At 34.2% G+C, this 13125-nt stretch overlaps 2 protein-coding genes and 1 long non-coding RNA gene across 3 annotated transcripts; all 3 read right to left on the bottom strand.

Moving 5' to 3' along the window:
- Positions 1 to 210: 210 nt before the first annotated feature.
- LOC108771894 (uncharacterized) lies at positions 211 to 2278 on the bottom strand. Its single transcript, XR_001940657.1, has 4 exons — positions 2129 to 2278; positions 1936 to 2036; positions 1716 to 1808; positions 211 to 230 (listed from the first exon to the last, which is right to left on the bottom strand). It is a non-coding gene; the product is annotated as an uncharacterized LOC108771894 (long non-coding RNA).
- A 456-nt stretch (positions 2279 to 2734) lies between these two features.
- Positions 2735 to 4371, bottom strand: LOC108771893 (uncharacterized). The gene is made up of 5 exons (XM_018537301.1): positions 4261 to 4371; positions 3934 to 4041; positions 3794 to 3859; positions 3003 to 3110; positions 2735 to 2914 (listed from the first exon to the last, which is right to left on the bottom strand). The coding sequence occupies exons 1-5, from the start codon at positions 4292 to 4294 to the stop codon at positions 2829 to 2831; spliced, it is 402 nt and encodes a 133-aa protein (XP_018392803.1). The 5' UTR covers positions 4295 to 4371; the 3' UTR covers positions 2735 to 2828.
- On the bottom strand, positions 4344 to 8088 carry LOC108771892 (uncharacterized). Its single transcript, XM_018537300.1, has 4 exons — positions 8025 to 8088; positions 4669 to 4873; positions 4414 to 4577; positions 4344 to 4370 (listed from the first exon to the last, which is right to left on the bottom strand). Exons 1-4 carry the CDS (start codon positions 8079 to 8081, stop codon positions 4344 to 4346), a joined length of 453 nt encoding a protein of 150 aa, XP_018392802.1. The 5' UTR covers positions 8082 to 8088.
- Positions 8089 to 13125: the final 5037 nt, after the last annotated feature.

Here is a 13125-nt window from a genome sequence, read left to right as displayed (position 1 = left end):
ATTTTTTACTTTTAACATCATAAAACAGTTGTAATATTGTTGCATAAAAGTGTTTTCTATACTATATTATAGTATTGTATATTTTTAATATATTCTTATAGTATTGCAGGTTTTGTTGTACATTAATCCGACAAAGGGTTAACAGTGCTGTTCGACGAAATTTTATACAATATGGTTGACAAAAAGATGTACAAATGAGATATTGCTTCTTGGCCCTTTATTAACACGCTCTGCAAATAAAAAGAGGATTATTCATTATTTAGATACACATAATAGAATGTTTTCAAATTATAAAGTTATCCAACCTCTAATCGTATACAAATCTAATTTGGAATAATTTGAAAATCAATTTTACTTCACTCTCTCTCTCTCTCTCTCTTACGTGGATTATTACTCCATAATTCTGGTTGGCCTGGATGCCGCGAGATGAAATTTTTCATTGAGAGGAGAAAATGTGGTAATTATTTACATTAAGGGACACCTCACCGATGACCTTGACCTTGACATATGTTGTCAAGGTCATGATTCTGAGTAACTTTGCCTTAACAACTAGACGGCGGACTCTTATCATTTTTGAGATATTAAGCGTTGAAGTTATTTTTAACAATAGTGAAACCGGTAAATCTTTAGATCAGGGGACTCCACAATTACCTTGACCTTGACATATGTTCTCAAGGTTACGACCCTGAGTAACCTCTAACAGGTTTTAGCCGTCGCTCGTCCTTCGTTAAAAAGTTATTAACAATCATAGTTTTAAAATTAACATATGATATATGTATAATACATGTATGATATTAAGTACTATTCTACACCTTTCCCTGTTTAGAAACGTTAAACTTTCCACGCGAAGTAACTTTAACCCCCCCCTCCTCTCTTCACAGGGGCAATCGACTTCTACGATTGTACTGTTGCTATGATAGTACTGTCGGGGCAGACCTCTGTCGACGGTATGGGTGCGGGGGGGGTGGCCGAAGGCTACCTCCTTGCACCCGCCCGTGTGCGTGCGTGCGTGCGTGCGTGCGTGCGTGCATGTGTGTGTGTGTGTGTGTGTGAAATATCAAGTAATAGACTCGTAATCGTTATATAACGAATGCTTAGTTATATAACGGAAGTTATATAACGAAACACACACACACACACACACACACACACACACACACACACACACACACACACACACGGGCGGGTGCAAGGAGGTGGCCTTCGGCCACCCCCCCGCACCCATACCGTCACAGAGGTCTGCCCCGAGAGTACTATCATAGCAACAGTATAATCGTAGAAGTCGTGTGCCCCTTCGCAGGGGGTTGGGGGAGGTGAGAATTACTTCGCGTGGAAAGTTTAACGTTTCTAAACGGAAGGAGATGTAAAATAGTACTTGTTATAATACATATATGGCAGAAATTATACGTTAATTTTGAAACTTTTTTTGTTAATAACTTTTTAACGGACAGCGACCGCCACCTAAAACATGCGGGAGGTCACTCAAGGTCATGACCTTGACAACATATGTCAAGGTTAAGCTCATCGGAGCTGGGTCCTCTAAAGTGAACATTTGTCTTGTATTATACAAAATTATACTTTTAAATCTAAATATCTCAGAAACTATAAGAGACCGCCGCCTAGTTGTTAAGGCAAAGTTACTCAGAATCATGACCTTGACAACATATGTCAAGGTCAAGGTCATCGGTGAGGTGTCCCCTAATGTAAATAATTACCGAAAATGTTTTTTCTCCTAAGCTTGATGTCCCGTCAATTCCTTCAATTATTTTTCAATTTTTCAACAATTTTTGGCGGCTTGTAGTTTTTACCTAAGACCAACGAAAATCCACCAAAACAATTAGTTTAAATTAATTATATGGCAAATGGCAAATATTAATTGAAATAGTAATTTATCATTTTCAATAAGAATCTCTTTTATATAAAATTTATTGATACCTTCTCTCTATCATGCCGTGTTTTTGCATATTTCAGCCAAGACGAGGTAAAATTTTGCATTCCTTTGTCTGTCAACGTCGGAAAATGTTTTCGAGCAGCATCTGCATCAAACAAAAAAATTCATTGGTAATTAAAAATTAAGTTGATGTATACATCCTTTTATCTTGGAATATGTCGGAGTAGGAAACCTCACTTTTAATGATATTAATTATTAATAGTGAGTTTATTGCGAAATTTCCTTTCTGGCCTTTCCAGGAAAACTTCATTGCTAACTTGTTGGATATTATTTTTTGTAGACTGTGCTTTATTTGCTCTTGAGGTGAGTCTCCTCCCAACAAGTAAAAAAACGTTTCCTGAAACATGTAATTTTTATTGTTATAACTTAGGTAACTTTTTTTTTACATATATTAATTTAACATATACATATAAGAGAAAAGTTTAGAATTTTCATTAATACACAGTGATGTTCGTTGAAATATTTTTTATTAATTTAACATATACATATTCACATATAAGAGAAAAGTTTAGAATTTTCATTAATACACAGTGATGTTCGTTAAAATATTTAATCACGTTCAGAATATTTTTATTTGTATATCTCATAACTGTATAGATATTAATTTGTAGGAGTTACTTTTTCAATCTTTCATCTTTTTTAAATGAATATGCTGATAATAAAAATATATATGTAGCTATATTGAGTGAGTGAGTGAGTGAGAGAGAGATTACCAGTTGTCTTTTTTTTCTTCATTATTTTTCAATGAAGCGTTGTATTCTATTAATTTTATATATTTTCGGAATGGTTTTTTGGGAATAATAGTAACATTATTATTTGGATCGCCACCGACAGTGAGCAATCTTGACAGTTCATTGTTCGGTATTATTTTATTTTTCTATTGTGCAAGAAATTCATTTTGCTGCTGCAATAGTGTCTTAATATGGATAGTATTTTCCAATATTTTTATAATATTTTCGCTATCTGTAAAGTAAAAAACAATCAAGATTAAAAACTTCATACCATTTTCAAAATTATGATATGATCCGATCTGTGAAGTACTTTAAAATACCTGATGGGAGATCTTCGAATAGTACGTTTCGTGCCAAAAAATTATTTTGTATCAGAACTGGAGATGCATTCCCTGCGACTTCAAGCATTTCATCAATCATCATATTTCCTAAACAAATTAATTTTTATACACTAATCAAACAAATCTAGGGAACACTTTCAAACACGCTAATAATTGAGCAATATTCAGAACACCGTAACTCGGTGAGAAATCATCGCAGATAAAAAATTAAAAAAGCATTTTAAAGGTTGAAATCTCTACTTTCGCAATCTGAACAAAAGTTATCACTTTTGCTATAATGTTCAATAACTCGGTGGAAAAAATCGTACAACGATCAATAAAAAAGAAAATTAAAGGTAAAGATTCACTCTATTTCAACTACTGCAAACCGCATTTTTGTGTAATTTTTATCTCACGCCATAGACCTTTGTAAAGTTTGTGAAAAATTTTTAGATTTGACGGATATCCATTTGTGTCCGTATAACTCCGTAAAATATCAATCATATTAAAATTTCAATTATAGATTTCGAAAGTAGAGATTTCAACCTTTAAAATGTTTTTAAATTTTTTATTTGCGATAATTTTCACCGAGTTACAGTGTTCTGAATATTGTCAAATTTTTAGCGTGTTTGAAAGTGTTCCCTAGATTTTTTTGACTAGTGTATTTGCAAATGAAAAATTGTTTAGACTTTTCTGGACTTATAATTGTTTTGATGCTTGCAAAACACATGTACGATCGGAATAGATATATACGTTTGTGAATGTCAATAAATAAATTAACATTTACGTACCGGTCCTTGATTCATTGCTGCCTGAGGCCATGATATTGTCGCTTTTTGACTGGGCCATCCGATTTTCTTCATTAACAAAGAAGAGTTAACTTAGCATGTAGTTGATATTGCTCATTCTTTAGTTATCTAAATGGACTAACCTTGATAGTTATTGGAGGCCTGTAAAATATTATCTCTCTCAGCACTGATTTCCGCAGTATTTTCAACTGAGGTCTGAGCAACTTGGCTCGACCGATCTTCTAACTGATCTACAAAAAAGTTACTCATTAAACTGAAAATAAAGGAAAATATTTCTTTTTACAAATTTTTTGAACTACGCACGCACGCACGCACGCACGCACGCACGCACGCACGCACGCACGCACGCACGCACATTTATGATTTTGATATAATTTCAATTCTCCATGAAAGATAATTTATCACTTCATTCAATTTCATCAATAAGATTATTTTTTTTATTACCATACCAAATGTACTGGACACTGAAGGAGGTGGCGTCATTCTGCAATCATCACTGAATTCGCTTGCATATTCTTTTGGATCTTTTTTTTTACCCTTCGTTTCCCTCTGCCAGTTTCTACAGCTGATGTATCGGTATCCGTTTTTGTTTTTCTTCTTGCAAAATCTACAGCATACTGGTAATTGTCTGTCAAATGAAAAACAGGGAAAAACAGGGATGATGGGAAGTTGAGGGGCGGAGTGAAGGGGTCGAAATTGGTGGAGATGTGAAATACACATTTGTAGTATCCACAGCATACTGGTAATCGTCTGTCAACACTGGTTTCTGAGAAATAATGGGATGTCACTTTAGGAAACCTATGTTATCGGTGACTTTCCCCTACGTATATACTTCTAATAACTTAAACAATCATTACCAATTTTTAGTAAAATGTTTACTATGGTCCACGTTTCCCAAGAATCCGATGGGGGTATTCGCTTCTTTATCGCTTTACGACTGTTTTTTGGTGGCCATTTGCATGTTGTTATGTTTTCTAAAATTGTCACCCATGTTGAAGGCACAACTTCTACTGTTGTAGAATCTTCTAATTGCTGCTCAAATTCAACCACAAACCAGAGTAACTGAAATAATAAATGAAGATTTACAATTCAAATATCTAAAAATATTTAAAAAATGTAAATGAAAACCTAAGAATTACCTCATTGTTTATATATCAATTGCATTACTTTGATTTTATATTCTCTCTTAAATTAGATTTTTTAATACAAGTTACAATAAATAAGTTGTTATATGCTTTATTTGTTATGTGTATTACGCGGCAATGAATTTTCGAATTATTATTATTTTATTTGTATAAACTTTGTTTTAGTTTGTATGAATCATTGCCATTATCACGAAGTTATTTTTAAGTAGAAATTTTACACATTTTGCCTGAACTTCAGAAATACTAACGGTATATCTTGCTTCAGAAATACTTTGCGTCTGATATATATTCAATAGTTTAAAAGAACATGGTGAATTGAAAAAAGGCATTGGGTCTAAAAACTTTCTTGCTGTTATAAAAATGTGCAAAGTGCTAATATTTTGAAAAATACTGTCAATACATAAAATAGATTCGTCTCTGATCATTATACAGTTTTCGTTATCTGCTGTGCTAAGTGTAAATTTCTCAGTCTGTATTTTTTTGTAAAATGCGTAACGTTCTCCGTTAATGATTTTTATTTTAGTTTGCTGGTACAAAATTGGAAATTTTTCATTATTCTGCTCCTTGGTTTGTTCTTGTTCTCTCAGTCTATTGCAAATTTGTTGTAGGGGGCATCTTGTTGTTTGAATTTTTTGTTTTATTTGATACAGAAAGTTTTCATATTTAAAACACGTGAACATGTCCAGTGGGCCGTGCAATAAGCAATCCGCGGGTAAATGTACAAGGCCATGTACGTTGTGGTTAATAAACTCGGGGCCATAAAGAAAGGAATATTTCTGAATAAAATATTTTATAAGCTGTAGAGCGTAATTGTTGTACGTGAAATACAATGTATGGCTGCACAATATTCGAATAGCGCATGATAATGTCATAAAATGTGTGTACATATTTTTATTTCTCATATTTCGAAGAACAATTGGTCCGACATACAATAAAAATTGTCTCAGTTCTGTGGCTTTGAAATATTCAATATCTTCTAAACTTCTAGGTAATCGACTAAAATCTGCAGGTACCGAATTTTTAAGAAATAATATTTCTTCATTAATAACTTTTTTTCATCGTCAGAAAATCGAATGCCTTTTGGTCCTCACATCCAGAAAGTTATCAGTTTTTTCATTACTCCGAGGAAAACTAAATGCATACCGTCAAGGGGTACTTGCGAAACTAATCCCATGTTAATATTCTCAAATAAAGTTGTGCCCTTATAAAAATCTTCATCTGACTTATTTTTGAAACTTGTATCAGTTCTTAACTCGGCATTAATTTCTGGGAAAGTCAGTCTATTATTAATGAAAGTTTGAGTACATTTAGTGCAACTGTAAAATCCTGTGTGACCTTTCGTACATAGAATAAAGGATTTGGCCGGAGCATCACAAAGCAATTTGCTGATTCGTATTTTAACATTTTTATTGCAGATATTAAATCCATTATCTTTCAAATGTTTTAATTCGTTTATAAATTCTGTCAAAAATTGATTAGCATCACCTGGTTTTGAATGTCCGTGGTAGATTCCAGCTGCCAATGGTTTTCTTGTGCTTTGACTAAGTGAATCAATATCGACTGAAATCAAAATTGGCCAAAACTGACTTTTGGAACTCTTTGAAATAGGTAGTCCATCAATGTTTATGTCTATTGGTAGTACAATATTTTTTTTTTTATATATGTAATTTTGAAACTCAACATTGTTTTCGAATAGTTTGCAGATAGTATATTGTATACCGATGTGGCAATATAATCCAGGCGGTACACTTAATATTTCATAGGAGTATGATTTTGGTGTTTTTAGAAGACTACGGGAACCTGTAGGAAAGTTTGAATATGGAACTCGTAGAATTTGCAACATATCATTAATAGCTTGTTGGCTTAACAAATGCCGGTATTTGAGAGTCCATTGTGTTATGTTTTCGAGAACAAATTCCCAGACAGCCAAACTTGCCAAAAGCACGCATTGCTAATTTATACTACATTATTATAATGGCAAAAATCGAGCAACAGTCGAACACGGTTTACCATTTCAGTATAGCGCTAACAGAAATATAGCAAAAATAGAGCAGACCTGCGTCATAATACACTAGCAAAAATTCTGTAAAAATTCATCAAACATTACCGAAATAAAGAAAGCAGAATTCGAGCATTACATGCTGGCAAAATAAATTAACAAAAAATAGATGAAAACTTGATATAAAACATGCCTACATGTTATAAATCAGCAAAATGTTGTTAAAAATCTGGCACACTTATTGTCATATTATGACAGCAAAAAGGCGGTAAAAACACTGCACGATCTGACATAATTAAGTACTGACAGCAAAAACGCAGCAAAAATCGAGCACAGCCTGCCGTGACGACAGGCTGTCAGTACTTGATTATGTCAGATCGTGTTGTATTTTTACCGCGTTTTCGCTGTCACGATGTAATAGCAAATAATGATTGATTTTTGTTGTTTATTTCTATCGTTGTGTTAAGTTGGCAGGATAAGCTGTTAGAAACTAAGCTTAATGAGGAAGCAGCAGCTTGATATCTGTCTGCTGCACGTCATGATCAAGTTTGCTGGCATACTGCCGGCATACTGCTAGCATTTTGCTATCTGGGTTCTTCCATTGTGGAAGGTATTTCTTTGTTGATATTATGCAATTGAAAAGATGAGATATTGTTTTGAACGAGCGTCATTTCGTCTATAGATCTGGCAGGTGATGCATTATCATTTATATTTTCCAAAAATTCTGCAATAGGGTTAGGATCGATCGGCGTAGGTTGTTCAATATTATTCGTCTTATTTAGGTTAAGATTTTTTGTTCTATCCGCGGAGTCTTGAAATTCCGTTTTGTTTCGCGATTTATCCTCTTTATTTCGCACTTTTTTCACTGATAAACTATCGAACAACTCTTTTCTGACTATTCGACAAATATGCCTTTTTGACAAAAAAACATTTTTTCCCCATTTTTTAAGCACTATCTCGCGCGCATTTCCACCCACGCCCGTCACGCATCGTGTAGTTTTCGAAGTTGTTTTTATAGGTTATGTATGTGCGTATATCATGTGTAAGAATTACAGGTTATTATACTTACATCTCGTTCTCGTGTTTGTTGAGAGGTTGTCATTTGATCACTGCCATTTTGGGCCATAACCGCAGTTATTTTTATATCACCAATAAATAATTAATGTATCAATAATGCACTGGCTGGATCTACACTTCAGTAATGGCTCCTGCAGACAGAACGTCGTATCGGCGAGACGTTGATTGGCTATCGAACGAAATTCCGCCGCGCGGGAAGCGTTTCTGCGTTCTGTCTGCAGGAGCCATAAGACAAGATAAAAACAAAGAAATAAAAACAAAGAAACCACTGGCTTGTGTTCCTTACACGCATGCACGAATGTCACGTTTGAAACGTTAATGCGGCGTATTTAAATATATCAACATTCACAGTTCAAACAAAACGATTTGAAAACGTCTGAATAAGAATATTTTTGAAACCGTACGAGTGTGGCAGTAGCATTAACGTCACTAACAAACGTTCTACACAAAAAGTTCCTTGAACGTTACGTTAGGTTTCATTTGCGACGTTGCGAATCACTGATTTTAAGGTTAAAAATAAACGTTTTTAACGCGTCTCACCAACTAACACATATTAACCGTTAAATAGCAATGTTTATTCAACGATCTAAAACGTACACATAAAAAACGTTTTAAATTTGCTAAAGAATAGAAAAAATGCGACGTTCCAAAATTGTTTCATGTTTAGCGGGAAGTATTATATTTTATGCAATTCTGTGCGCAAAGTGTGCCTTCGCGCACTAATTTTAACGTCGAGAAGTTCATTTTACGGGGTTGGTATGCGCGAAGTAGTTAGTCGTGCGCGAAGGCACCTCGCTCACCGAACCGCATAAAATATCGTAAGCAATTCGTGCGCGACGTTACCGCGCCTGCGGCGACTCGTGCGCAGCGTTCGCCGCTAGTGCGGAAAGTTATCTTCGCGCACTTATTGCATAATATACTAGTATTCTTTTTCTTTAAAAATTCATATTATAATTTTTATGTTATAATCGCTTTCTTGTTTACTTACGAATTGACGACTCTCATTGTCCTTCACCTCGTTTTAATTATTATTTTCATATAAAGAGTCCTTCATCTTTAATTTTATTTGTTTTTTAGATATTAATATATAATATAGAGAAGGGAATAAGAAATATTTTAAATCTATTTTTAGATGTTTTAAACATTTCAAGCTAATATATAATTGTCAATGAAATAAAAAGGCAATTAAGAGTCAATATTATATGTGTGAACTAATAAAACATTTAATATATTATAAATTAAAATAAAATAACAATAAACTAAAACATGCGTTATACACAATTTTCTTTTTTCAAATATATAAAACGTCATTTTGGGAATAACGCAGTTTATAATATGAAACTTTGGATCAAAGTAAGAAAATCTATTATTAGAAATAATTTACAAATAAGATTTCTAAAATTTTGTCTTAAGAATAAGATTTATCCAAAACATCTAAACAAATTGATCAATTGTAATATTAATTTTTATCACCACATGTCACAACACAAATACACACGTCACAAAGAATCATTTATTTACAAAATAATACATATGGAGCTTAACGATGCTCATAGAAAAAACTTTGCTTGCAGAAAGCATCTCTTCCATCTCTCTAGTAGTCTCGCACATTGGTTACCGATAAGGATTTGTGATAATTTTTTATTCACTCAAGAGAGAGCCTGTTACTGGTTTTTTGTTGGAGAAAGAAAGAGAATGGACGACAAAGCAAACTGGCTTCTAGATAAACAAAAGAAACAGGAGAACTCGAATATCAAACCAATATTAATTCCATCTTGTAAGTCAGATATACACACAGCCAAAGATAATGTAAAACACACATTAACTATATGTCCAGATTCTTTTTCTTTGTTCAGCAATGAGGTCGGGCCTTCGTTCTCTTCACATCGTGATAAGTGGTTTGTAAATCTATCCTCGGTTGATATTCCGACAGAAGTACAATGTTTTTTACAACTTGGTGAAAATTTTGCATTAAAGATAATGTAAAACACACATTAACTATATGTCCAGATTCTTTTTCTTTGTTCAGCAATGAGGTCGGGCCTTCGTTCTCTTCACATCGTGATAAGTGGTTTGTAAATCTATCTTCGGTTGATATTCCGACAGAAGTACAATGTTTTTTACAACTTGGTGAAAATTTCGCACTGCCAATCAATAATAAAAAAGATATCATTTTTGATTGTATTAAAAATATTGAAAATAGCATACGCAAATTACCAATAAACAAAAAGATGGATATAACAAATCACTCATTACCGATATTAAATAATATTGTATCGACACCAATAAAAGGTAATTATGCACTATAGGGGAGCCAGCTCCGATGACCTTGACCTTGACATATGTTGTCAAGGTCATGATTCTGAGCAACTTTGCCTTAATAACTAGGTGGCGGACTCTTATAGTTTTTGAGATATTAAGCGTTGAAATTATTTTTAACAGTAATGAAACCTACTGGGTAAATGTTTCGCTTTACACAGTTGTAACGATGCACCTCGGACTGCATCGTTCCCGGTAGCTACTTTTTTGTATATTGTAATTCGTATTGTATATAGTATTATTCATCCGTTGCATTGTAGCAAAGTTTCGTCGACAGTAGCTATCGCCGCTCCGACCGAACGCGTCCGAAGATCGTCGAACGATCTGCGCTTCGCGCTATCCGCCGCTCCGACCGAACGCGACCGAACATCGCCGATCGACAATCCCCTCCGCAGGAATTGCCAACCGCCAGGCAATAACGGAAAAGACCGTAATTAAACGAGCGGGAGCAATAATTAGTATATAACGCGTAATTATTGCTCCGGGAGCTCTCTTCTATCCGAACCGCCGCTCCAGTACGAATCCTGCTCCGATCCTAGCTCCGGTGATCCGACGCGAAAAGGGGGTCAAGTGTTCTTGGTCTCCGTCAAGCGTTCTTTTCATCCACGGTTACAATTTACGTTAGAAATCGGAACAAATTCTTTAAATTTTCTTGACATTTCGATCATTATCAAGGACAACAACTTATTTTTCGATTGGTACCAAAAACCCACTTTTTCGGGTAGATTTCTTAATTTTTATTTAAACCATCCATTATCACAAAAGAAAAGTAGAAGAAGAACTTTATTACCTTCAAGCATACAAAGCCTAAGAAGGGGGCTTGGTTTACAATTTATCAACTTATCCTCACATCCATCCATACCCTACTCTCGTGCATACATTACAATTTTCTCTCTTACCTATTTTCTACTTAATTTATCCATTTCACCTAACAAATTGCACAAAATTACCTCTCTAATCATACTTATATATCTAACTCGTTACCTCTCTTTACAAATTCTATCCTATTCTATTCCTTATTCAATTTTATTCTATTCCTCGTAGCTACCCTTTCGCTTTTAAAATCCGTACATGAAGTCTATATTCATACCTGTCTATATTCTAATCCTATTCATTCCGGCTCACTCTATCAATCAACTTATCTATGTATACCTTTTACTCACGCTTACTTTATAAATTTACTTCGCTTAACTACTTGCACAGAATTTCCTTTCTAACCATTCCTGTATATTCCAATCTCATTTACTTTGTCTTACATATCTATCCTTTTCAATTCTTGTTCCCTTCCTCGCAGCATTTCTACCTCTTTAAAATCTGTAACTCAAATCTATATTCATACCTATAACTAAAACCAAATCTACCTTTTATTCTAATTTCTCGCCTAACCTCCATTCATCTATTTGCATTATACTTTTCTCTATTACCTATTATCTTCTTAATTCATCATTTCAGACAATCAACTCACACATACTCCTACGCCTCGCTCGATCAATCAATCAACTTATCTAAACAAACCTTTTACACATTCTATTCCTCGCAACTCTTCTTCCTCTTTTAAATCCGTAACAAAAAATCTATATTCATACCTATACATTATCCTACATCTCACTCTATCAATCAACTTATCTATATATACCTTTTACTCACGCTTTCTTTATAAATTTACTTCGCCTAACAACTTACACAGAATTTCCTTTCTATTCATTCTTATATATTCCTGGCTCATTACCTTGCCTCACATTTCTTTCCTTTTCAATTCTTGTTCCATATTCCTCGCAGCTTTTTCCTCTTTTAAATCTGTAACTCATACCTATTATCTTCTTAATTTATCATTTCAAACAATCAACTCACTCCTAATCCTACTCCTCGCTCAATCAATCGACTAATCTAAACATACCTTTTACTCATTCTATTCCTCGCAACTTTTCTATTCTCTTTAAAATCCGTAACAAAAACTATATTCATACCTATATCTAAAACTAAATCTGCATTTCATATAATTCTGCCTTAAGCATTTTCTTATCCAGAAAGTCCTCGTGTATCCTTGTCTTCATCACGTCTTCATCTCCATTCTTTGTTCTTTATCCTCTTTGTACGAACCTTTTTACAATGTCCCATAACCTGCCTCTTATTTACTTGTACCTCTCCATCGTCTTCTGTTTTCCTGCCTCATGCATTTTCTTCTCCAGAAATTCTTCATGTTTCCTTACCTCCGTCTCGTCTTCCTCGCCTTTTCTTATTCTTAATTCTCAATTATCCAAACCTTTTTAAGAATGTCTCATAACTTGCCTCTTATTTCTTATACCTCTCCACCGCCTTACATCACGAAACGGCCTGTGAACATTCGTAACTTCTATTACCGTTTTCCTTTTTTTCTTTCGCCGAAAACCTTATTACAACGTTATTTTCCTGCGTTGCCGCCTCCTTATCTGAATCTCGTTTTCTGGCCCAATCCTTATAAATACACCTCCTTTTCCTCTAACTATTCTCTTCTTACCTCTGTCTTATACACAGGAGATATACTTTTACGATATAATCGTGATACTCTTATGCGATTCTTTTCATATTCCGAGGATCATATTTTCTTCCTCCTTTATAATCATATCACTATTATTCCATTCTTGATCCTTCCCTGCACATTCTTGCCTTAAATTTTGATATTGCCCGTACATTTTCTTTTCCTCTTCTCCTGGCTCATCCTCTTCACCTCTTTCGTTCCTATCGAAGTGATATCCGCATCCTTGACCTCTGTAACCAGTTACTTTTGCCTAGAA

The sequence above is a fragment of the Cyphomyrmex costatus genome, unplaced genomic scaffold, assembly GCF_001594065.2.
Source record: "Cyphomyrmex costatus isolate MS0001 unplaced genomic scaffold, Ccosl1.0 scaffold1695, whole genome shotgun sequence".
Lineage (NCBI taxonomy): Eukaryota > Metazoa > Arthropoda > Insecta > Hymenoptera > Formicidae > Cyphomyrmex > Cyphomyrmex costatus.
Note: the sequence above shows the minus strand (reverse complement) of the source record. Positions and strands in the feature narration are given on the sequence as shown.